At 37.6% G+C, this 26,113-nt stretch overlaps 1 protein-coding gene across 1 annotated transcript; it reads right to left on the bottom strand.

The window, feature by feature from the left end:
- Positions 1-276: 276 nt before the first annotated feature.
- On the bottom strand, positions 277-6,231 carry MSC (musculin). The gene is made up of 2 exons (XM_014053120.2): positions 5,263-6,231; positions 277-1,171 (listed from the first exon to the last, which is right to left on the bottom strand). The coding sequence occupies exons 1-2, from the start codon at positions 5,797-5,799 to the stop codon at positions 1,085-1,087; spliced, it is 624 nt and encodes a 207-aa protein (XP_013908595.2). The 5' UTR covers positions 5,800-6,231; the 3' UTR covers positions 277-1,084.
- Positions 6,232-26,113: the final 19,882 nt, after the last annotated feature.

Genomic DNA, 26,113 nt, shown 5'->3' with positions numbered 1-26,113 from the left:
TGAAACACCATTCCGGAGTGCTCTGTATTCCCTGTTTATATCAGAGGGCTACCATTAAAAGAAAGAGAATAAGTAGGGGAGAAAGAGGGGAAAAAACTCAATGACCCAGTTGTAAATAGATCCATAGTTATATATAAATATAAACTTTAAAAAGTATTGAACTTTTCAATGATTTTTATCCAGCTATCACCAACCACTCAAAATGTCATTGCAATCAAGGTTTTAATATAATGTATAAAAATATAATTATTTACATTTATAATATTGTATGCGTATAGAACAGTATAAAGTTAACATTCCATAGGATCAGAAAAGTTCGAGAGAAAACACTTGTGATATAAAAGGCCAACTTACATATATCTATCCTAGACAAAAATAAAGAAGCTTCTTATTTCAGAATAAGGCAAGCTCACAGTTCAAACTCTGTAGTACAGTACAGGAGTAGAATCAGTTGTCTCAATTCAACAAGAATATGCCTATGACTTTGATCCATGACCTACAAATTGCCTAGCTATGTGTACACTTGTCTTAAACACAAGTAATCTGATTTAACACTTTTGTGAAATAGACTGTGAAGGAACAACCAGATACAATCTTTTTGTCTTTGATTTTTAAGAAGAAACTGTCTAAGGTGACAGAAGTAGTCTTAGTATTACATAGCTGCCAAGAACATAAGATCAAATATATTATAAATTTGTGTTAAGGACTAGTCTAGAATACTATTTTCCTTTGGTATACAAATAACACTGTTTGGGGTTACTTCATATAACCTATCATTTGGTTCATGCTATTAATTTTAACAGTTATCTGCCTAAATGTCTTCTCTTAGTCACAATGTTTTAGAATTGTTCTTTAGAAAATGATTAAAAATGCCTTTTTAAAGGTACCATTTTATCTGAAATTTGGAGAGCTCTCCTTCCTACTTCACATTACACGTTACATTTTAAGTGCAGTTTTCTTTCCAGCTGAAGAAGTGGAGGATATAAAAATAGTGTAATTGTTTTTCATTGTTTCAGTTTGCTTTGGTCAATAGAAGACAATGTACTTGGTAAGTACATCCAGCAAGAGCAGTCTTTACTTTTAACTAAGCTGTAGTTCCACATAATCTGCTGGCTGTTGGGACATCTTTGGTGTCGGATTCTGGTCTTCCTGAAACCACAAACGGCCAAGTCTGTGAATTAAAATATGTTTCCACGTTAGAAAGAAAAATGACATTTTATAAGGACCAATTTGCTGCACCCATATTTGACAAAACAACTTTCCATAGAAAAACAGAAGTGGTTGCTTGATTCAAAAATCAGATGTGATACATTTGAATTATTAAATATGCCCTCATTGCACTTTTCTTGCTATAGGATGTTAACAGCATTAAACAACATGCTAATTTAATCTAATTCATTAGAGTTTTCACTGTATAGTCTATAGCAACAATAAAGCAAAGACTCTCCAGAAAATACTTTGCTCAAACCCATTGCATAACTAATAGTCTTGTTCTTTTATATCAACTGATTCACATTTTGAAGCATCTTTTGGTATAAAATTATCCTAATTCAAATATATACATTTCTGTTGCTGAAATATTGTCAAAAGCCTTTAAAGTGGACACTTTTTTGTCCCTATTCTACACACATGTTTTGTGGAATGGAAGTGAAACAGCTTCTATAGTTCCTGTATACAAAAGCAGTCAGAGAGTTTAATTTCTAGTCTATGGGTGAGAGAAATGTGTATGCCATTTATTTGTTCAATCAGGCAGGAAAATAAAAATGACCAAAACATGATTTTGTTATAGTAATTATAATGGGAGTACTTGTTTTTCATTACTATAAAAGCAATTAATGATTGTATGGTTATCATTCTATTTATTTATTTAATTTTAATCATTTTAAATGTACAAATAGTCCTCAATTTACAGCCCTAATTAAGCCCAAAAATTTCTTTATTGAGACAGTTAAGTGAGTTTTGCCCCATTTTACGACTCCTCCCCCCCAGTTGTTAAATGAAATAATCTAGTTGTTAAGGTAGTAATACAGTTGTTAAGCGAATCGGCTTCCCCATTGACTTTGCTTGTCAGAAGATCACAAATGGAGATCACATGTGCACGGTACATGGCAATCATCATGAATATGAACCAATTTTGACCATGTGACCATGGGGATGTTACAATGGTTGTAAGTGTAAAAACATTCATAAGTCACTTTTTTCAGTGCTGTGGTAACCTCGAATGGTCACTAAATGAATGCTTGTAAGTCAAGGACTATATCTATATGCCTCATATTATATAAAATATGGTAACTAGCAATCAAATCTATAAGTAATAAATTACAGTGAAATTAAAAGTTCTTGTATGCCACCAGGTGCCATAACTCTCCATATCTCATGAACATGAATGCTGAATTCATCTCCTATCCTGATCCAACATCTGGGTGAAAAGCTCAGTTTTAACAAGGAGGGGTTAATAGGGGTTCCTCCATATCTTGGGTGTGGGGTGCCTACTCCATAGGGTAGCCACTGCTATGGGAAATTCTATTCCCTAGGTCTTACCAGATGCATTTAACATCATTTTATACAAGGGGCTTGCAATGCACCCACTCTATTAAGTTAAAACATTCCTTAAGGTATCAGGGCATTTTCTTATTCTATAATTTTGTTGTATAAATTCATTTAATTTGCATAGAGCAATTTCAAGAAGCTTATCCAAATGAACATTTTCTAAGACACCTGACCTTCATTTACTCCACAAACTAATTTTTTCATTATAGTATAAATTAATGTGGTGAAATGGTTGCAGCTGAGAAACCAGGTTTAGAATAGAATAGAATAGAATAGAATAGAGCAGAGCAGAGCAGAGCAGAGCAGAGCAGAGCAGAGCAGAGCAGAGCAGAGCAGAACAGAATAAATTCTTTATTGGCCAAGTGTGATTGGAGGCACAAGGAATTTGTCTTTTGGTGCATATTTTAGCATTAAGTAGGAATCTTTCCAAATAAGATTGTTTCAGCAGAACCTAATTTATGTGGACTAAGCCACTTCAGGAGAGACAGGAAATGAATACTGTATAAACTTTAGTTCTCCAACAGTTGCCATGGTTATTGTGAAAAAATTACAGAATGAATATACATAGTCAAGGCTAACATTTAAATTAGGCATTTTGACAATGCTTCTACTAGAATAGTGCTTATATTTTTAAGAGGGCATTTTAGTATTAAAGGTATTCTCCTTTCTCCAAGTAAATATTTTTTTTTGCTTTATTAGTTTGATAAAATACTGCAGTTACAGAATCTCATTAGAAATATTTTGTAGTATCTTCTGCTATATGTCATAATCAACATCTGCACAGCTTAAAAACTGCTGCAATCATTAAATACAAACATGTACATGTAAATGTTGCTGTTACGTGGACAGATATATTTCTGGAATCAAATTTACATGAAGATGTTAACTGTTTCTCTTTGGAATGTGTTAAATGCAGTCATTTATAATTGGATATGTTTATAGAAGGCCACCTGTATCTCCTATAAATATTGTTGAGTCCAATTCCATACAGTTCAGACATAGAAACCCTGGTAATTTTCAGAAACAGATCACTGCCATATAAATGATTTCAATATTCCTGGACTTGAGCTTTCAATAATTACAATAGCCTTATATTCTTTTAGCCTAGAGAATAATATGTTGTGTGCATTTGGCACTTGTAGTTTTTAATAGATATTGGATTGCAGATGGAAAAATGGGAATAGTAGAAGTGACAAAAATATAGAGAAAGGTTATGGTAAAATGCATCATCATAGTTTAGCCACAATTAAGTACAGTCCCAATTGTTTCTTATCTCAAAATATGATGAGAGTTGAATAAGATATAACAGCCATAAAATCACCAAATATTTGATGCTATTTCTGTATGAGTAATAATTAAAAAGAACTGGATTTTGTATTTTACAAACTAATAAAAATCAAAAATTTTGATTTCAAAGAACAGAAAACTAAACTAGATGAATGTTGATTATCTCATCTAATAGGGCAGCTAGGTCTGTTTAGATGCAAACTGAATTGAGAGCCATAGATCCTTGCATCTGAAGTTTCCTTGCAGGAAGTTTCTCACAGCCAACTGCTTTGCTAACAAATAGATCAACCCTTCGTTGATTCAGAAAAGCAGATCCTGCACTTGCAGAAAAATGCTAGGAAGAAAAAGGAAAAAATCTTCTACTAATAAAACTACTGCAATCACTTAAAAGCTGAGGGAGAATTTTTCAAGCATAGAGGGATCTAAAGGAATTCTTAATAACACATTTTTAAAAGATCCTTGAAAGCTTCCCTCCAGATGATGTCAAGTTCAATTAAGAACTCTCCAATATGCTTGATTACACTTCCTATATTCCACAGTTCTAACAGTGGCAGGCATTTAAAAAGCCTTAGCTTTGTATACACAGTTGAAGTGCCTTTTGATACATGCAGTGCTCATCACCCTGAGCAATTCTCATGCATGGAACATGAGAATGTGTTAATAACACTTGTAGACAATCCAAAAATGCAAAAGATAAAACCAATGGTGTGTGTAACCACAAAACCAGTGATTTATTGAGAATTTAGGGAACCAGTGAATGAACCATTCATCTTTCAAATTCTTGGGTGTATCTTTTAAGTAAGATATTAGTTTATTAAATATTGCTTGTATGTGGGCAAAAACAGGACAAATGTTTCTAAGAACGGGAGAGCCTGATATATGTTCCCAAACTTAGCAACTTTAAGACTTGTGGACTTCAACTTCCAGCATAGAAAACTATGCTGGCTGGAGAATTCTGGAAGTTTAAGTCCACAAGTCTTAAAGTTGCCAAGTTTGAAAACCTACAGAGTAGGTATACTGTATAGAGAATACATATATGGTATACTGTATACATACTGTATCCTCCCAAATTTCAGACTCCTTATGGACTGATGAAAGCAATCAGAAAAGGAAAGCATTACTCTTACAGAGACACTCCTGTTAAGAGAAGAGAAGAGAAGAGAAGAGAAGACAGAATAGAGAATAGGAGCAGAGTAGAGTAGAAGAGAGTAGATTAGAGTAGAGTAGAAGAGAGAAGAAAGAATAGAATAGAATAGAATAGAATAGAATAGAATAGAATAGAATAGAGTGTGATTGGACACACAAGGAATTTGTCTTTGGTGCACATGCTCTCAGTGTACATAAGAAGACAAGATACATTCGTCAAGAAGGTACAACACTTAATGATAGTCATAGGGTACAAATAAGGGTCCCGAGCTCACTCACCAGGTTGACGGGATGCACGTAGCCCTTCTCATAGCAGTCTTCTTGCAGCAACTGCCGCAGGTGGGCGATGTAGCTGGAGGCCAGGCGCAACGTATCCAGCTTGGAGAGCTTGGTGTCCGGAGGCACCCAAGGCAGGCTGGTTTTCAGGCGCGAGAAAGCTTTGCTCAGCACGCGCATGCGGGCTCGCTCGCGCGCGTTCGCCGCGTTGCGCTGCGACTGCTTGCATTCCGGCGTCGAGCCGCTGGCGCTCCGACCCGCCGCCGGTTGCTTCTTAATCCCGCCGCCTTCTCTGGCCCCGGAGCCTCCCTTCGTGCGTTTCTTTTTGCTCGCCACCGCCTCCTCGTCTTCCTCGTCCTCTTCGTCGTCTTCTTCGTCGTCGTCCTCCTCTTCCTCCTCCTCTTCCTCTTCAGAATTATCCAGCGAAGGGCACGTTTCACCACGGGGACGTCGCTTAGAGCGGGGCGGCGCCCGGTACTCCAGCTGCAGCTCCCTCAAATCCATCCGACGCTCCGGCAGCTCCTCGGAGCCTGTAAGCATGGCCAAACCCCGGGACGCCAGAGACGGGCGCCAGTCAGAAGGCGCCCCCTCCGAAGAGGAGCTCCACGACGGCTTGCGGTGGTTCTTCGGCCAGGGGGGTATATATATGTGCCAGGGAGAGCGGGGCAAACCATCTGCGCGGGGCAAGGGGGGAGGGCGCAAAAATGAGCAACCTGCGTAGGGGCGCTGCGGGGGCAAACTAGGCTCTGCGCGAGTCAGCCATCCCTTCGCCTGTCTTTGGCTCGTTCCCAGTCCCTCGGGATCCGGGGAGAGCGCGCAGAGGAGGAGGTTGGAAAGCACCCAACACCCGTCATTGAGCAAAAAGCCCCGCCTTAGCCGCGGTGAGCTGCTGTCCCTGTGCCGTCGGGTATGCGGTTAGTGCATTCCGGAGTGCTGAAAAATTGCTCGAGATTTTAAGCCTAATTTTGGGGTGGGGGGGGTATCTGGTGTTCTCTGCTTATGGTGGGTTTTCAACATCCGCCTTTCCAATGTCGGGTTTGGTGAAGAATAATGGAACTTAAAATCCAACAACTCAATATCCATAAAACATAAATATGACTTTAAGAACTTCAGAGGCTCAACCAGTAGACGCTGAGGTTGAGGCGGGAGCGTCTGTCTACTGGCTGAGCCTCTGCAATGTTAGATGGGGGTCCAATCTCGTGGGCGACCCGGGTCAAAGCAAAGAGGGAGGATGCGAGCGTGATCAAACCGAATCAGAAGTGATTCCATTATTAGCCAATTCAATTACATAGGAGGAAACGACGCTGGAGGGCGTCGCTCCCGAAATAATTCGAAATGGACGGATCCCCGACTTGTGCTAGAAACCGGTCGAAAGACCCCGTCTAGTCCTGTCCTTCAATTTCCCGCGACGTCCGATGACTTTAACTTTAACTTTTAATAAATTTATATGCTGCCCAATCCCGTAGGACTCCGAGCGGCTTCTCAGGACGGGATGCCGCTTTCTTTCCTTTAGGCGGATTCGATCTCCTTCCTAAAGATTTTGGAAATCAAGGAAAATGTGTTTGAATTGATTTGGTGCCAGAGGTTCCAAAGTTATTCTAAAAGTTGCAGCCTGTAGCCACGTCTAAATAGATGGATCTAATGCTTACATTGAGAATTGGAGGCGGTGGGCTGGGGGGAAAATCCCTCACGCTCTTCTTTGGAACAGCATAAAGTCCATTAAAACTGGATCGAATTCCTTGAACGCCTTCCTATTATGGGCAGGGTCGACTTTGGGAGAAACAATCTTAAATTTCATTGATATCATGAATTAATCTGAAATAAATTCTTTTAAACCAACGTCCTACTTTTTAAACAAACAAACTGAACCTAACCTGTCGTTAAAGTTATATTTGCATGTTATGGATATTGGCATGCTGGAAATAATTAAAAAAAGGAAACAAATTGTCTTCAAGGCTAGAAGTAAATAAAATAATCAAGAAATTGGTGAGATTGGAACTGGTGAAAAGCAAGTAAAACCCTTGAAATGCAATTTAGCTGAATCAGTTTTATTGCCACTTTGCAGATTTCCAAAAGTGTGGGGACTGGTCTTAACTATATTAAATTTTATCAGAATAAGGTGGGCTTCTTTTGAAAGTCTTTAAAAACAAGGGAGTAGGCTCATGAAGTAGTGCTTAAAAGAAAATACCAAGGTAATCAGAGACATAATTAACTTTTGCATACAACCCTGATGATCTGTAATTGATCTTCATTCACTTAGATGGAAACAAACACTTTACTTCTTAATAAGACTCATTTATTCCAAGTACTTTTAACAAGGATTACTCTGAGCCTGACTTTGCTACTATTCCACCCTGGCAACATTTCTTAATACTGTACCTCTCTTCAGTTTTAAATCATATTTTAAAATATGGGCTTCAGCAGCTGCTTAATGTAACACACCTGGAAGGTAAATTTGAGGCAATCCAGGTTATTTTCTGAAATTAAATTTCGCTGACTTTCAGTCTCTGGAATTCATAAATGGCAGTTTCAAGATTGTCTTGTTGTAAATAAAATATGTATGCAAATAAATGAACATGTGTATTCATTTATTTCAGTTTATTTGTGTCTTGTTTTCCACAACTGAATAAAACTATAAAACTACTAGAACAGTAACATTCAGCATGTAGGACAGCCAACTACAAGAATCAAATATCCATGGTGCTGAAAAAAGTTTTCAGAATCCCCTGAAGGAAGACAGGGGACTCTCAAGAGAGAAAGTTATTGAAGTGTTGGAGCTGCCAAAAGTGCCTTCCCAAAAATATTCCTTAATGGGTTTGTCTGAATCGAAAAAGAGAAGATCTCGCAATGTTTAATGTGGGTCTTGTTTCTGGCTATTTTCACATGGACCTGGATTCAAATCGAGACCAGAGATTTAGTTCCATGTAGCCGTTGACTGAAATGTCATGGAGTCTCATATTAGGAATCAATTGCAATGGATGATTCTCAAGCCTCACAAGAACAGATGAAACACAAAACCACAAAAGCTAAAATTGATCCCCCAGACCTACTTACCTAATCTGAAATTCCATTTTATTTTATTCGCATGGTTTTTTTTCTTTTGCAAAAAAAACAAAATCGGATTGCCGATTTCGTTCCTCCTACTTACGTAGAATGGATGGAGGCTAGGCTTAGATTTAGGTTTACGTTAATTGTTATGGTGGTTTTTTTTGAAACTCGAAAAACAAATTTTTGAGAAATCCGAAATTTTGGTGGAAACTAATGCAATAATTGGGAATAAGGGACGTCCTGTCGACCTTCACAGTTCATCTCCAGATAGCGTGTCCTATTTGGGATCCGTCCCGGATTATAAGGGATCTGTCTACTAGCAATTCTCTTTTATGCGCGTTCCGCTGGAAGTAAAGGGAATTGAATTCTGGGGATTTATCACAGTCCTGTGGAAATCCTGCAGCACATCTTTCTAATTTAGGAAGCAAAATGTCAGACTCCGAGAACGCAGTCCTGAGCTGTGGAACCATGAGGACCGTTCTACTGAAAATGGATCCCTCTTTTAATGTCTGAAGTGCTCCATGCCCTTTCACCAAAGCCCAGGGAGCTTTATGACCTCGGTCCTAGGCAGCTGGCCTCATGGCCATCCATGGAACTCCATTCCTTATAAATATGGATGAGAAGGATCGGACCATTCTCACGTGTCTTTCCTTGGAGTAGAGCAAATGTGCCCCCTAAGAAAGAAGGGCACTCACAACGGCTGTCTTCGCGGGACGCACTTAGGCATACTTAACTGAAATCTGGCTAATGCCCGAGTGACCCAATTTTCTGGACCGAGGAAACAAGACTGCTATTTGGTTCGTGGATGTACGTGACTTCATTAAGCCACGGGTTATTTATTGAATACACTTGGATTCACACAATGAAGCCAAGCTGGAACGGTGGCAGTGAAGCCACCAGGGGTGTTTCCCAGGAAGGATCCCCCAGGATGGGTTAGTTAACGCTGAGCAGATGTATTTGGAACGGGGGCTGAGGCTGCCCTTAGTCTGATGGGCATAGCAGGTGCATCGCGATGGGCCTCTGAAGCCTTTCCTTCCATCCGCTCATCTTCCCACCAACTTGGCGTTGGCACCACTTTCTCGCCAGCTTTGGTTCCTGGCGCCTCTTCACGCGAGCTGGCTGAGGGGGCTGGGGGGAGTGTTCGGGCGATCCGTGGGTACCGCTGGCAGACGCAGCCAAGCAGCTGCTCGGGAAAAGCCGTGACCCTGTGCCATTTCAAGTTCAGCCTCGTCCCAGCGTATCTAAGGAGCTTCCTCCCCACGACCTCCCTCCCTTCAGCACTCATTTTGACTTGGAGGCGTCGGTGAAGCGGAGGGAGGGAAAGCAGCAGCCTCCAGCGCCAGAGCAACTTTTGCGGAAGGAAAGAGAAGAGATTGCAAGCGAATCAAGAAGGGAATGTTCCGGAGGCAGAGGTAAATCTGCAAAGAGAAAGGAAAGGAGAGAGGAAAGGAGAGTGGACAGGAGGAGAGGAGACGAGAGGAGACACACCCATTGTCTATTGACTTGTTGATACGTAGTCAGAGCTGCTTTTTCACAAAATGCATGGGAAGCAAAGAGCAGGATGGTTTAAAATCCTGTTCTTGAATAATCGTGCATTTGTACTTATTCGTTTACCTACACATTTACATATACACTCACTGCCCCTTTCTACTATTTCCTGTGAGGGATCTGATGGGTGAGAGCATGAGAGTATTTTATGACTTGTAATGCCCTAAAAAGGCCAGGAATAGACAAAGTAAGTATATGAGGTCCAACTAGTCTTTTTAAATAACTTGGTTGGCTGTCAGAAAAAATCCAAAGGAAGATTTTGCTTCCTGCAAGAAGGAAGAGAGAGAGGGAGAGGAAGGAGGGGGAGGGGGAAAGAGAAAGAGGAGAGAGAGAGAGAGAGAGAGAGAGAGAGAGAGAGAGAGAGAGAGAGAGAGAGAGAGAGAGAGAGAGAGAGAGAGAGAGAGAGAATGAATGAATTAGGACTGTGTATTGCACCTCCTGTCCTTAGACACGATAGGAAATGAAGCTGGTCATTGACAAGAGTGGTCCTTTCCAAATGGTCATGGCATGTTAAGCCTTTCTAAATTCAAACACCAGCTTCCACATTTGATAATAGCTCCAATGAAGATACCCAATCCAGACACCTGAGATATCAGGTAGAAATCTTTCCTTCTGTGCCCATCCACTGCTTCTCCCTAAATTATAGCCTGCAAAAAGGGGGAGGGAGTGGCAAAAGAGTTCCAAGGAAGAATGCCAGCCAGCCAAGATCCCGTTTGGTATTTTGCTCCATTCACTCTTTCATAATTGTTTCCCCATTTCATCTAATTTTATTTTATTATTATTCTATCAGTTTTTTTATCTGCTTCCATAAAAATGAGGGATTGGAGGATACAGCCGGGCTATTTTGTTGTACTTCATTAATTTGGGTTAATGGAATGAACTTTGGATCAGATAACCAAGGATAAGACTGATGATAGATATTTCCCCTCATAAAGCAAAGATTGACTTGGGGACTTTATTCAGGATTCAGTTAATGCAGTCTCTCTCTACTTTAATTTTCCCATTCATATAGGTAAAATCATTACCCCTTTCTTCAGTTTGGTGTGTAGAAGAAATAATTTTACTTTGAAGTCCTTAAGCACAACACTGTCTCCTTTTCAAACTCTGTTCTCCATGTGCTTTGAATATAACCTGTCTCCCTTAGCCCAAACTGACCATTGGCCATTCTGGCTATGGAGGTTTAGAATTGAAGTTCTCCAGTTGGGAAGTGCATCCTAATTCTTACAGGTATTTTCCCCCAATTTGGTACAGATTTATGCTTCTAGTCTGAGTATGCAAAAAACTATAGAAAACTGGCACGTATCTTGGGGGCACATAGCAAACAAGCTTAGGCAGGGGTGGTTGGATCAGGTCCCAGACACTTAATCCTGAATAATTTTTATGTCACTTTGGCAGAAAAACATGTGAATTTGCAAAGCCAGAAGGCTTAGTAATTTTTATACTTCCTTACCTAACCTTCCTGGAAATTCCTGGAATTCTCCAGTCAATGGAATAAACAAATACATGGACAGTTGATCATGAGAAAAATATTCTGATTCCACCAATATTTCTAAATATTTTGAGATCTACTATAACTCAGTGTAGTAGGTCCTCTCAATAGAGGCAAGATTTTAGTTGTTAAAATTACAGCTGACATAATATAAAGACAGCTCAGGGAACATTCCTTAAATCTGCCATGAAATAAGGAGAGGGTGTGTGTATGTGTGATAGAGAGGGGGAGGCAGGAAGAGGGGGAAAGAGAGCGAGAGGGAGAGAGGGAGGGAGATAAGAGAACACTTGAAAGCCATCTATAGACAATGGTATGTTGTGTATTAATCTATCCTTTATTCACACAGTCCCTAAGTATGCTAGTAGTTTGATTTTGACATAAGAAGGTTGTGAATTGGGCTAATGGCTCTAGCCTTAGTGCTAATAACATAATGCACACAATTTTGTTCTCCAGGATTTTTACTTAAAATCAGATGCTGTAATTGCAAACCTTAAAATATGGAAGGATCAGGAGAGGGGAAACTGGAACCAATCATTCAGCTTTGGCTATACAGCACCAGGTTACTGTTTTATTTGAAGAGTGAGAAGAATTTGCCAACCAACAAGTCAACCAGAGGTGGTATTCAGCAGGTTCTGACCAGTTCTGGAGAACCGGTAGCAAAACTTTTGAGTAGTTCGGAGAACCGGTAAATACCACCTCTGACTGGCCCTGGCCCTATCTATTCTCTGCCTGCTGAGTCCCAACTGATCAGGAGGAAATGGAATTTTGCAGTAATCTTCTCCTGGAGTGGAGTGGGAATTAAGATTTTACAGTATCCTTCCCCTGTCATGCCAAGCGATGCCCACCAAATCACACCCACAGAACCGGTAGTGAATTTTTTTGAATCCCACCACTGAAGTCAACCCCTACCAAATACAGTGTTAGAGGTCTTATGCTTTGTTCCAAGGCCTCTTTGATAAAGCTGGTTGGGAAGAATAGCTTGAAGAATGGCAAGAGTTTCTGAATGGTTGTATTTTCATAATACACTCAACAATGTGTATGAAATCGCCTCATATATTTAATTTATGGTTCAATATATTAGTATACTCAGAAAGTAAAGCATTTAAAATCAACCACCAGTGAGCTTGTGCATACCCAATAAGCTGAAGTATTATTTCATGGCTGGACAACTACAGAGCTCACTAATTACAATGCCCAGCATTACTAGCATTACTAGCTGAACTCCCTGAAACTGAGTGAAGTTGTTAAATTGTTCATAGGTCAATCCAGACATCTGATGAAATGAGTTGTAGCTCACAAAAGTGTGTGCCTTTTAATAAAATATATTAGTCTAAAACATGCTACCAGACTCCTCGTGTTTGGCTACTATAGATGAATAGAGCTGTCCTCCTAAGAGGTATTAATTACTGAGAGTTTTCTTTCTATCCCAATTACAAATGGCCAGTTTTTCTCAGGTATCCCTAATGTTCAGCACTCTTTCCCTGTGGAATAAGCAAGAGAACTCTTGAAATACTTCTTGGCGCCAGAAGAAAGCTCTTGTGTAATGGATATCTTGTGGTGTGAGAAAATGGATTCTGGTTTCATTGTCAGTTAGGGTCGAGAAGAAAGAGGGTGAAGAAAGCCATTCCTTTATAAAGCCACTGTGAGAGTCCCTGAACTTTACAAAATGGCCCTTCCTACTGATGGTTAGGATGGCTAAAGTTTTGTTTGATAGATTTCCTTCCTTTTTAAAAAACAAATTGTATAAGGTGATAACTAACACTTAGCAATTAGGTTTTTCTTCCTGAAGTTTGAGTGGGAGAGGGAAACTAGAGAAGGATGAACTTAATCCCTCTCTCAACATTGACTGTGTTTGCACATGGTTTACAAACTACAGGGCCATAAGAAACCATATTATGCCTTAGCAATTGGGTGAAGCCAAAATGCAATTTATTTGTTTTAGACAAGTTCATCATGTGAAAATGAGCATTGTGATTGGTTAATCAAGACTTATAGCTTAGTGTGCAAACACAGCCGTTTCTTTGCTTTCAGTGGAATAGGTGGGGCTTGTCCAAGGCCCCATAATCCAGGGAGGATGTACAAGAATGTATCAGGGCCAGGCATGTTCATGATCATAGGTAATGATTTTAGTATTATTATTTTAAATCCCTCTATAGTTTTCCTCCAGTAAATGTGCTTAATATATGGCAATTGATGTACATGTGTTGACAAATTGAACTTTATCTTTGTGTTCATATATAAAATGTTGTCAGGCATTAATTAAAAAGTGGCACAATTGAGGACTTGGTTCATAGGCTAATAGAAATCTGGACTTTCTGAAGTTTGGGGGTTGACTTCAAGGGTGCTACTCCTGTGGAGGACAAAGCAATAATTCAGACTGGAATTGACTAAGACATAGGTGACTATGAATAAAAGCTTCCTGATCCAGGAAAGACCCCCAATTGGTACACAAAATAGATAATGTGCAAAAATCCTCCTTACTTGCTCTTAAAGTGAAAAATGTAAGCCCAGGAGGCCTATCCAATTACCAACAGGGGAAGCACCAAAGGTAGAATATATCTGAAATCAGATTTTCCCGAGATTATGTCTAAACCTGTTTATCTTTGTCTAGAACCTCATAGCCTCCAAGCGTTAGAACAGAACTTTAGCTGCATTGCCTACTTAGCTCAGAACTGATATACAGCTGGATAGCTAATGATACATCACTCTGAGGAAGCCAATGATGTTCCTAAGCCGTTCCATATAGATGCTAAATAAGAGATGTGTAGCAACTCTCAGCAAAGAACCCTAGGTCTAAGTGTTTCATCCCCTTATTGCCACTAACTATAACTATTCATTTAGGAAAAAGGAAAACCACCGTAAAACAGTGTGCCTCCACTACATTGGTCACCAGTGATCCAGATGTACAGCAGAACCAATGGTATCAAAACTTTTGAGCAATTAAACAGAGTATACTCCTTACACAGGTTCCACCATAAGTGGTCAATCAAAGTAATCAGTGTAAATTCTGTTGAAATATCCAGGCTTGGAACCATGCTGAAAAGGGTCCAAGTAATCCATTGCTTTCAAAATTGTCTGTAACCACAGGACTATATTTTTGATAACCTTCAAGAGTGGAAGACTGGAGACCAGCTGGTATTGCCAGATGACATGCAGTCCCAACCCTAAAGTCTTAGGTGTCATCTCAGAACCCCTGCAAAGCTTGCCAATGAATTTTAATGTGGCAGAACAGGTGGAAATTATGAAATATATGTGGAATACACAATTTCACAATGTCATTATTATCTCTTGATTTTGCTTACTACTTTGTTCTAGTTGTCTCACTTTTGGCAAGTCATGGACAGCATGCACTCAAAAACTATATGTGGTTTTTCATCCCCAAGTGTTGGGCAGCCTTGGAGCATGGCACTTCCATATAATCTCAGAATGGGACATCTTGCCACAGCCAATTTGCGCAGAACTCACCACAAGGCATTATGTCATTATTTCATTATTTCATTTCAATGTCATTATTCAAAATAATTAAAACACTGTTTAAATTTTTGCCATTCACATTTCATTTTTTCCTTCCTTTGGCATCTTTCCTTGAATGATTCTATTCCACCATTTCTTCAATATTAGTGTAAGCCTTGTCCCGCAGCAAATTGGCCATGGTGACAAGTTGGCCACACCAATTGGTTGTAGACCAGGGGCATCAAACTTGCAGTCTGCGGGCTGCATAAATCAGGCTTGGCACACATCCCAGTTCTGTGAAGGGGGAAAATGTCACAATATGTCACGTGACGGCAATGTGATGCAGCAAGTTTGACACCTGTGCCCTAGATCCACTAGAAGCCACAAGATAGGCAAAGGCCTATCTGATAGTTGGCCTAAGCTTGATGCAAAATGACTCAATAATAATATTTTTATGATAAAGGACAGAATTTTGAGGGGGTTCTCTTGGTTTTATTATTTTAGAAATTGTATTTCAGATTCCAGAGAGAAGTAATTTTCAGCAACTGTAATCACGGGAAAACATATAAGGGTTCAGGAATCCAGGAATTCTAAGACCTTAGGTTGCCCTGGGTGGTTCTAACAAAAGTTGTTTTGGATTGTGGCACAAAACTCTTTTTTCTCTTGGGGATATCTGATCTGATTGTCACAGAAATATATGACAGCTACTAAGATTTCAGCTCTGCATAATAAAATGGCTTAACTATTCAAGATTAAAAATATATTTTAATATTTGTAAAATAATGTTGAACTTAATAATTTCATAATGCTGGGATATTCCTCTAACATTTTCATTGCAGATACCATGGCCTGATGTAGCTGACAGGGATTAAATATGGTGCATAACTGATTTGAGTGCAGCAGTCCTGATACTGAGAACATGCACCTGCCAACCAGATGTGTGCCTTGGTAACAAGGCTCAAAAGATCCATCTTCCCTCTCAGATTTCCTGCTTAATTTTTCAATCTTAAATGTTTCAAGTTAAGTGTAAAAGGTGATTTCATCACCGAATCTGTATATTGTTTTGCATGGGATCTGGAAGCTAATGGGCTTTCCCTGATCACCAAGCTGTGGGATCTAGCAATTTTCGCACTCAAGAGAGTACATCTGTTGTAGAAAATCATCCTACAGATTGTAGCATTTTATTAGCAGGCAGAATGACCCTCTCTGGGGGTTATGGGGATCTGCCTGTTTTGGATGAATTCCAAATCTCAAAGAGAAAGTTATGTACTGGTGTGAGACTCAGTTCATTTTCAAATTAAGGGTAAACAGAACATGAAGTCCAATTGGTGGTTTATGTTTAAGAGTCCAATGTTATGCCTAAACAGTATACAACTCCTGTAGTGAAGCTTTCATTAAGTGTAATATGAGATTAGGTGGGGAAGTGAGGAGGTGGGATTAGTTTTATGATGGATGCCTTGTTTTAGGTTCCAAGCAGGGAATGCTTTACTTTAGGGCTTCCAGTTAAAGTGCTTTTTTTTTTTTTTGAGGTTCATGTTCGAAATAGTTTATTATGAAAGGATTTTTTTTACTGCTCTTTGCATTTTGAAAAAAAGTTTATGCATATTCTACTATGACCTTTTCTTATTCCAAATGAAATAAACTGTTAAATACAAATTCTGTAAGTGTTAAGTCATATCTGGCTTTGTTGCAGCCCTACTACCAATTGATTCTATGCCATTGTTACTTATTGGTTTGCGACCTTATAATACTGAAGCTGTCAGATCTGCAAAACTCAGAATATCCTTAAATGGGAGCAAAAAGAGTCATTGGTTTTTTTTCAATTAACTCCAATAAATTGGACAGTTGGGCAGTGGTGAAATTCAAATTTTTTTACTACCAGTTCTGTGGTGTGGCTTGGGGGGTCATGGTATGGCTTGGTGGGCATGGTTTGGAGGGCATGGCAGGTGGGGGATACTACAAAATCTCCATTCCCACCCACTACAGGGGAAGATACTGCAAAATCTCCATTCCCATCCCACTCTGGGGCCAGCCAGAAGTGGCATTTGCCGGTTCTCCGAACTATTCAAAATTTCCACTACTGGTTCTCCGAACTACTCAAAATTTCCACTGCTGGTTCTCTAGAACCTGTCCGAATTTGCTGGATTTCACCCCTGCAGTTGGGGCAATTTGCTTATAACGTGTTTGCTCCTTGAAAGAAAATGATATTGGATTTCACAACTGCTGAGAACATAGAACTATAGATTCTGAAGGATCATTTGTGTCAGCTCTCCTTTTTAAAGAAGTTGGACTTTGATCTCAACTAAAGTATGCTGCAATGGTGGTGGGGGGGGGGTGACCTTGGAAGTGAGGGAAAATAGCCACAGCCAGGGAAATGGTTAAATAAGAGGCAGCCTAGTCAGCAGCAGGAATGTGGGGATGCAAACAATGATATTTCCTGTGACACTCTATGAAAGATGAATAGAATAGAAACAGTACTGATGTTTTTGATGTGGGAGAAGACTTTTGGGAATATTGTGGATGGCTAAGAAAACAAACTAATCAAACAAATTAATCCAGAGTTCTTGTTCAAGCACAAATGACTGGGCTCAAATTAATCTAGTTCAGAAGGTACAGCTCACTGGAAAAGGCTCTAATTCTGAAAAAGGTAGAAGGAAAGAGGACAACTAGCAGCAAGGTGGATATTCTCAGTTATAGCAACAATGAGTGCACTGTGGGAAGACCTAAAAGACCAGATTGGAGGAAAAAAATATCTGTGTGGTTGCTAAGAATTTGCACTTTGATAGTACATAATTAATCAAAGCATACACATATGCACCCACCACTCAGTACAAACTTGAGTTGCTTAAGGTAGCAGGTTTCATTTACTCCAGGGTGGTCTCACAAACAGTTCATTGAATTAATTAATTAAATAAAATTACTCAGTAGATTCAGGGAGAGTTAATCCAGATTTCCCACAGAATGTCATTTTCAGTTCTTCCTTCTCAAAACTGCATTGTTTTGCATTAAACTGCATTAAAGAAAACTTCAGTGATCCTTTTTCTTTCTGGGTGGGGATTTTTGGAATGCTTATGTATGTAAAGTATTGATATAAACATACTGATAGTAGCTGTTTGGAAGAAGTGCAAGTTTCTCTTAGTGTTTAGATTTTACCATTGCATAACATATCGTCTTATTACATGATTAGATGTAGATTATATAAATTGCCTAATAAAATAGGTAGGAAGTTTCTTAAATTTATCACAAAATTCCACAATTTGATTGTTTTTAAACAAACAAGACTATAAATTAATAAGATGATTAGTGCCAATTCAGCTTCTATTATTCCCCATAAAAAGAGATCAGCTCTGTTGATGTTAATAATATGAGTTAATTTAATTTCATTATCTTGTTAATTCCAGTGTAGGCTTTTGAAGCATTTATAGGAGACTAAGTACAGTTTCATGATAGTTCATATTTCTTTTTGCTTCTCAGCAGATCGTGTACTGTTTACAACTGTTTCCAATGAATGCACCTGGAAACATAGGAGAAATGTGAGAAAATAAACCAGTACTGAAATCATGTTATGAACACTTGGTTACAAGTGTTTTAGCCACATAGCAAGAAATTTACAATGCTGCATTTGTTTTCTTCTTAATATATCTCATATTTCTTACTCTCATTCTGTAGGAATGCATTGTAATCCAAGGACACATTCTCATACATTCATTAATCCTGCTGCACTAAAATGGTTCACATGAAAACTGAAAATCAAATGTCTTTATGCATTCCAAATCAGCTTTAGTAAAACAGGGTCATCCTTGAACTTATCATCTGTTGAATTCCAAGATTTGATTCAATTACAGAATCTTAAGAATGGGGCATTTTGCCATATTTTCTTAATTTTGAATGAAAGTTATTATATATAACAGCTTACTCTTAGGTTCCAGGTCACTAAAAAATTATTAATAAAAAGTCTTTGTTTCTCTAATGTTAAGTAAATGGTCTAGTTCTTCTTTTCCGAAGAATATCTAGAAAGAAAAATAAACTCATTAGACCAGCATAAATATAGTTACTGCTGCATGTAGAAACAACAACAATAGCAATAATTAGTAGTTATTTTGGACATAAAGGGAGAATAATTAAATGATTAACTTTAATGAAGTTAATGGTTTGGAAAGAAGTAGTTCAGGACTAATTTGAAGATCATTTTTGGTATTGTTAGTGGTTCAGAAATTCAGGAATTGCTTAACCCATAGTAAGTGGGCAGTCTGTTACTAACTGAAGACTCTCTAAATTAAGCGGACTTATTCTGCACATAACAATCTACCTCAAAAATGGGCTATCTTTTTTTATATTATTGACTGCATTTATTCTGTTGAAAATAATAGGACAGTTAGTAAGCTGAACAAAACTTTAGGTAAGTGAAGCCACAAACAGAATAACAGAGTTGGAACGGACCTTGGAGGTTTTCTTGTCCAATCTCCTGCTCAATAAGAGACCCTATACCATTTCAAAGAAATGGTTGTCCATTTCTTTTTAAGAACCTCCAATGTTGGAGCACCCACAACTTCTGAAGACAAGTCATCCCACTGATTAATTGTACTCACCGTCAGGAAATCACTCCTTAGTTCTAGGTTGGTTCTCTCCTTGATTAGTTTCATCCTTGCCTCATGCCCCGCCTTCAAGTACTTTGAAAAATAATTGACTCCCTTTTCTTTGTGGCAGCCTCTTAAATATTGGAACACTTTTTTCTCTTTTATTTCTTGCATTTGTTTTTGCTAACACCTCTGCAAATTACTGTACAAGAAAGACAATGTATAGCTGTTGCCAAAAACTTACATTTTATTGTTTATAAAAAGCAGGGACTGAAAAGACTGAGGGCTGCATGAAACCCCAGGGCTGTATGATGATTAACCACAGACTGCTCTAGGCACACTTCAAGACTGTTTTTTGAGAATTATAATGGCACTATGTAACATCATTTTCAATGGAATTACAATTGTAATTCTATCTCTAACTGATGTAGGATCAAAAAATTCCAGAATAAAAAGATCCCCAGTTAAGCCATATTACTGATAACCTCTTTGATGTGAATCAAAAATTATTTATCAGCCCAAGAGTATATAGACATGGACTTCTTGTTTGAAAGATCATTAGAGGATATCTGTCAAAACAAATCCATCCATTTGGTCTGAGATGCAACACTGAGTTGTAACATAGAGAGGAAAATGTTAACCATTATTGAAAATGTATCATAATTATTTCTCTATACAACTAGTGTAGAATTTGAGCCTCTCTGGCATTAACAGTGGTGGTTATTTATTATTATATGTAACATACATATTTGTTATTACAGGCAGCATTATTAGGGAACAATCATGAAAGAAGACCATTGCTTTTGTGTCCATATTTAATGGCTGTTCGTCTGATGCAGAATGCTAGACAACATGGATTTTTTTGATAGTCTGGGTTTTACTTACATTTCCATCTTCTGATAACTATTTATGCTTGCATCATATTATCTGGATTAGCACATGAACATTGGATTCAAGGACTCTTCCCTGGAATGATGCAAATAGTCATATAAAATGACATATAAAACTTTTCCACATTGATATACTTATGGAATCGTTTGACAAAAGTAATTAGGTGAGAGCACACACTTTGTTGGGTTAAGCCAACTGTGATGAATATTTCCCAATATGGTATGTTATTTACAAAGAGAAATGATCCAACTGAATAGTTATTTGTAGACACTAATATAAATGGAAATACATTAACTGAATCTCAGATGAATTGAATCATAAATGTTTCCATTTCTCACGGATGAAATATTTCTGGATTCCCTCTTAAACTCACAATGCCAAACAACTTTATTGGACAATGTAGCCTACTTAGATTATGACTGATTGTTCCATTAGGGCTACAATAATTTACACTTTTCTATTTTATGTATAATCACTGACAGAAATAGGAATAAATTAGTGAGGTTATTTGCTTTGCCTTCTTTATCATGATTATGATATGATGCAATAATACTGATGTTTTATGTTGGTTATCCCTAACTATTAGGTCTGCTAATATATTGACTCTGCTATTATATTGTTTCATTTTTGCATTTTCCCAAATGGGAAGTAGTATATCAACACCTTAATACATTTAAATAATTCATTTTACAGATTACTCCACCCACACATACAAGTGAAATAAATACATTTGGGCAAACAATCAAAACTAAAAGAACTGTTATCATTTGAATTGTTATAGGAAACTTTGATTTCCATGAATTCCATTCCATACTATGTATGAAAGTATGTAAATGCAATATAAGAAAGAAAAAAAGAATGGAGGAAGAAATCCACCTTTTTGCTACAAGATCATTCTATTACCAATTGGGGGCAGAATGGGCTCCAAATATAATTATTTTTCATTTGTAACTGTCCTATATTTCTCACTGGTTGCTTGCTTTTTCCCTATCTTCCATTAATAAGGGGGAAATGTTATAGCTTCACAGTGCCTATAGATTGATAGCTTTTAGCATTATTGTTCTGGAAATGCCCCTGATTTTTTAATGTTTTATGTTCATTGGTTAGATTAGCTTATTTTCATGATTATTGAAATGCTGAAATTGGCTCAAACTTTAATAATCAAAAGCTTTATTTCATGATGCCACTATAAATTATACCAACAAATATATACTTTACATCTAAACTTGCAATTCTGGTAGTCGACAATAAGCTATAGCTGTATTTCATACTGGGCTGTCTGATCAACAATAGCCTTTTTATCTTTTTTGGTCTGGATATACATTACTTTGTTAGACAACATCTGCTTTATTATCATATCCAATTCTGCAATTTCAGAGTATTTAAAAAACAAAATATTTTTTTTATCAGCATAGTGATCAGATTCAACCTTACTATTTCAATTAATGTGTTTTAACAGCTTTACATAGAAATGAAAACATGGATTGAAAACGTGAGGACTGTAAGAATCCTGTCCTAATAAAATGTCCTAGAATACTATCAAGATTAAGTAACAATTATTTGGATTCCTTGCAGTGTAGATTCAGACCAGGATACAATAGTGAGGTAGCCTTGGTCATGACCCGTCAAAAGCGCGGAGGACAAAATCGCGCTCGACGAAAGCGCGCATATGACGTCATCACAGCATGACGAAAAAAATTAAAAATTGAAATAAAATTAAAATTAAAGCAAGCCGATTCACATAAAGGTAAGGGTGAGGTTAAGGGTTAGGGTTAGGGTTAGGTTAAGGGTTAGGGTCAGGTTTTTCGTTACGTTAACGGTTAGGTTTAGGGTTAGATTTAGGGTTAGGTTAAGGGTTAGGTTTAGGGTTAGGTTTAGGGTTAGGTTTGGGGGGGTTAGGGGAAGGTTTTAGCTTTATTTTTACATTTTTCGATCACAGCGCGATGTTTTCGTCGCGCTGTGATGACGTCAAATGTGCGCTTTCGTCGAGCGCGATTTTGTCCTCCGCGATTTTGTGGTGGAACCAGCCTTGGTTGCACTTGATAATGAATTAGCCTAGAAAGCAGTATATCCTTCTTGGTCCTTTAATTTCTTTGTCACCATTAATATCATTGACATGATATCCTTCTGGACCATCTCAGGGACTTGAGACTGGAAGATATATACTACAATGGTTCTGCTCCTTTTTCTTTGGCTGATTCCCCTCAGTGTTGGTGGAATAAAGTGGTTCAACCGTAGACACTGCTACTCAGGGTACTTTTGGCATTACTTGTGCCCGCTTCTTTTTAACCTTTATATGAAACAGCTGTGGAAGTCCGCTTTCTATGGCAATGTGGCCCCCTTTGATCTTCCCACTATTAGATAAAAACCTAGCTTTTTCCTCAACCACCTGGAACCTGAATAAGTAGAATTCACACCTGGTGAGGTATATAACTGTGAGTCATGATCAATTATGTAAAACTTCCAGGGTTGCAAGGTTTGAATTGGGTGGCCATATCAGTCCAAAATAAAAATAAGAATACAAAATTAAACACTAAGAATACAAAATTAAACCTTGAATCATTCTCATTCTCATTCTTAGCCTGGAAATATCTAGCCAAGCACTTTCTCTTCTAAAGCATACCAGGCATACCAGAGATCAAAGCAGATAGTTTCTTCTGGAAAGTAATAGCAATGATTATGTGTGTTAATAATTATTTTCATTTTTAAATAATTGAATGTCCAGACTATATTGTTTATTCTATTTATTCAATTTATATAGCTGCCCAATCTCACACTCATCACTCTGAATGGCTTACAATTAAAACATAAACATAAAGAAAAAAGAAAAAGAGCCATACAAACTACACACACATTAAAAACAAATCATTAAAAGCCATACGGTACCTAGAGAGCACAGACATTTAAGAACAGTTGAACAATTGTATGGGCTCTATACAATTACACAACAAAATAAACAAATTAGAATATGAAAATATTTCCTTAATTGAGGATTATAATGCAATAGTGGATTAAAAAATGGACTATGAAAGCAAAAAGAAAAATAAAACAAAAAAAAAAACATTACCCAAATCCTTTTTTGAGATGGGTATGGAATATAAACTACATGATGTTTGGAGAGAAAGGTACAAAACAAAAAAGGGATATACCTTTTATTCGAACCCCCACCAGTCCCTATCAAGAATTGACATGGCTTGGATTTCATCTGGTCTATGTAATCAATTAGATGAAATTGAACTGGAAGCAAATGAGTGGGCAGATTATAATCCAATGAAATTAAGATGGAAAGGTCAAAGAAGAAGAAAAAACTGGATGATGAATTCAAATATTGTAAATGAAATAGAATACACTCAAATGCTGGAGAAAGAATTAAAACTATTTTTTAGAATAAATAAAAAAGAAAACACCTCAATTCAAAATCTCTGGGACACTATGAAAGCATACACAAGAGGATTTACGATTGCCTACATGGCAAGAAAAACTAGAAAACAAAAAGAGCAACAAGAATGCATGCAAAAAGAACTTATGGAAGCCGAAGATGAACTACAGAAAGACCTAAAGAATAAAATTAAAAAAGAAAAAAGAAAGATGATAAAACATAAGATCAACTTAATAACTCCAAAGAAATTAGTACAGAAAATTAAAGCAGCCAGACAAGCCAACAAACCTGGACGATGGCTGGCATACAGACTGAAGAATGAAAGAAAAAAAGCATGATATATCAATTAAAAGATGATGAAGGAAGAATCCAATACAAAGTGGAAGAAAAGAAGCATATTATTCATAAATACTTCACAAAACTATACACACAAGATAGTATGGAGGAAATCAAAATAAAACATTATTTAAACACAGAAAAGATAGCACCAATCTCAAAAGAACAAAAGGAGGCGATAAACAGGCCAATAACGTTAGCCGAAGTGGAATTAGTCCTGAAAAACAAGAAAAATAATAAAACCCCAGGACCAGACGGAATACTGGTGGAGCTATACAAATATAATAAAATAATATTGAAAGAGCTAGGAGTGGAAATGCTTAACGAAGTTTTAGGAAAAGCCAAGATACCTGAATCATGGACAGAAGCAATAATATCGCTAATCCCAAAAGAAGAAACCTACCTACAAGAAATTCAAAATTACAGGCCAATTTCATTACTAAACTCCAATTATAAAATATTTGCAGCAATTGTGGCAGGAAGAATTAAACAGGTTTTAAATGAACGAATACAACCAGACCAAAATAGATTTTTACCTCACAGACACATTAAAAATAATACAAGAGTCATCCTAGACATAATATTTTTTAATTTATTTATTATTTTATTAGACTTATATACCGCTTCATAGGGCTTTCAGCCCTCTCTAAGCGGTTTACAGAGTCAGCATATTGCCCCCAACAACAATCCGGGTCCTCATTTTACCCACCTCGGAAGGATGGAAGGCTGAGTCAACCCTGAGCCGGTGAGATTTGAACAGCTGAACTGCTGAACTGCAGTCAGCTGAAGTAGCCTGCAGTGCTGCATTTAACCACTGCGCCACCTCGGCTCTATAGACTATTACGAGACGCATCCAGAAAAACAAATGGTACTGGTTTTCCTTGATGCACAAAAAGCATTTGACAACGTTATCTGGAAATTTATAATAACACTATTGGACAAGATGAAATTCGGAGAAAAAATTATAAAAATGATAGAGGATTTTATAACAGTCAGACAGCCAAAGTTCTGATGAATGGAGATCTAACAGAGAAGATTGAAAAAAAAAAGAGTCAGACAGGGATGCCCCCTATCTCTTTTGCTGTTTATATTACCTTTGGAAATTTTATTAAATGAAATTCGGAAGGACCAGGGAATAAAAGGTTTAAGACTCAAAAATGAAGAATATAAGGCCCACGCCTATGTCGATGTCTTAGTATATGTTCTAGAGGATCCATTAAAATCCAGCCTGAAATTAATTCAAAAATTAGAAGAATATGACGAAGTGGCACGACTAAAGATTAATAAAGACAAAACAAAAATGATAACCAAGAACATGACAAAAAAGCAAGAAGAGGAACTGGAAGTAGCAACCAGAATGCAAATAACTAAGAAAGTGAAATACTTGAGGATCTGGGTGTCAGCAAAATGTTTCACAATTAAAGATGATAATTACAATAATTAGTGATACAAATAAAGAAAGATTTAGAAAATTGGAAAAATATTCAGCTATCACTCATGGGACATATAGCGACAACTAAAATGAATATTTTACCAAAAATCTTATTCCTGTTGCGAGCTGCACCTATTAATCCGGGTAAAAAATTATTTCAAGAATTAAACAAAATAACTGCTACGTTCATTTGGCAGGGACGAAAAGCGAGGATTAAACTAAAGTCAATGCAAGACAGCAAGGAGAGGGGAGGTTTAGCATTACCAAATTGGGATTTATAAGCATCAGTAGTAACAATAACATGGGTGAAGAATTTGATAGAGCTAAAGAATAAAAGAATTTTGACCTTAGAAGGCCATGATTTGCAAGTAGGCTGGCATACATTCCTTTGAGATGATAAAAATAAAACACACAAATACTTTCAAAATCATTTAATTAGAAAAGTGTTATTGCAAAAATGGCTCAAAATCAAAAAAATCCACTATGTGAAAATCCCGAATTGGCTATCACTGACAGAAAGGACGACTAATCCAAATTTTATAGATTTGAACAAAATGCTAAGATACAGAGACTTAATTGATAGACAGGGAAATTTAAAAACAATTGAAGAATTGGCAGAACAGAACATGAAAGTTGACTGGCTAAATACACTCACTCAATCTATCATATTTTTGATAAATTGGTTTACATCTCCTAATACC

This window comes from Thamnophis sirtalis, unplaced genomic scaffold (genome assembly GCF_051295495.1).
Source record: "Thamnophis sirtalis isolate CommonGarterSnake01/CBP01778 unplaced genomic scaffold, rThaSir2_p1.2 scaffold_2, whole genome shotgun sequence".
Taxonomy (NCBI): Eukaryota; Metazoa; Chordata; class Lepidosauria; order Squamata; family Natricidae; genus Thamnophis; species Thamnophis sirtalis.
Note: the sequence above shows the minus strand (reverse complement) of the source record. Positions and strands in the feature narration are given on the sequence as shown.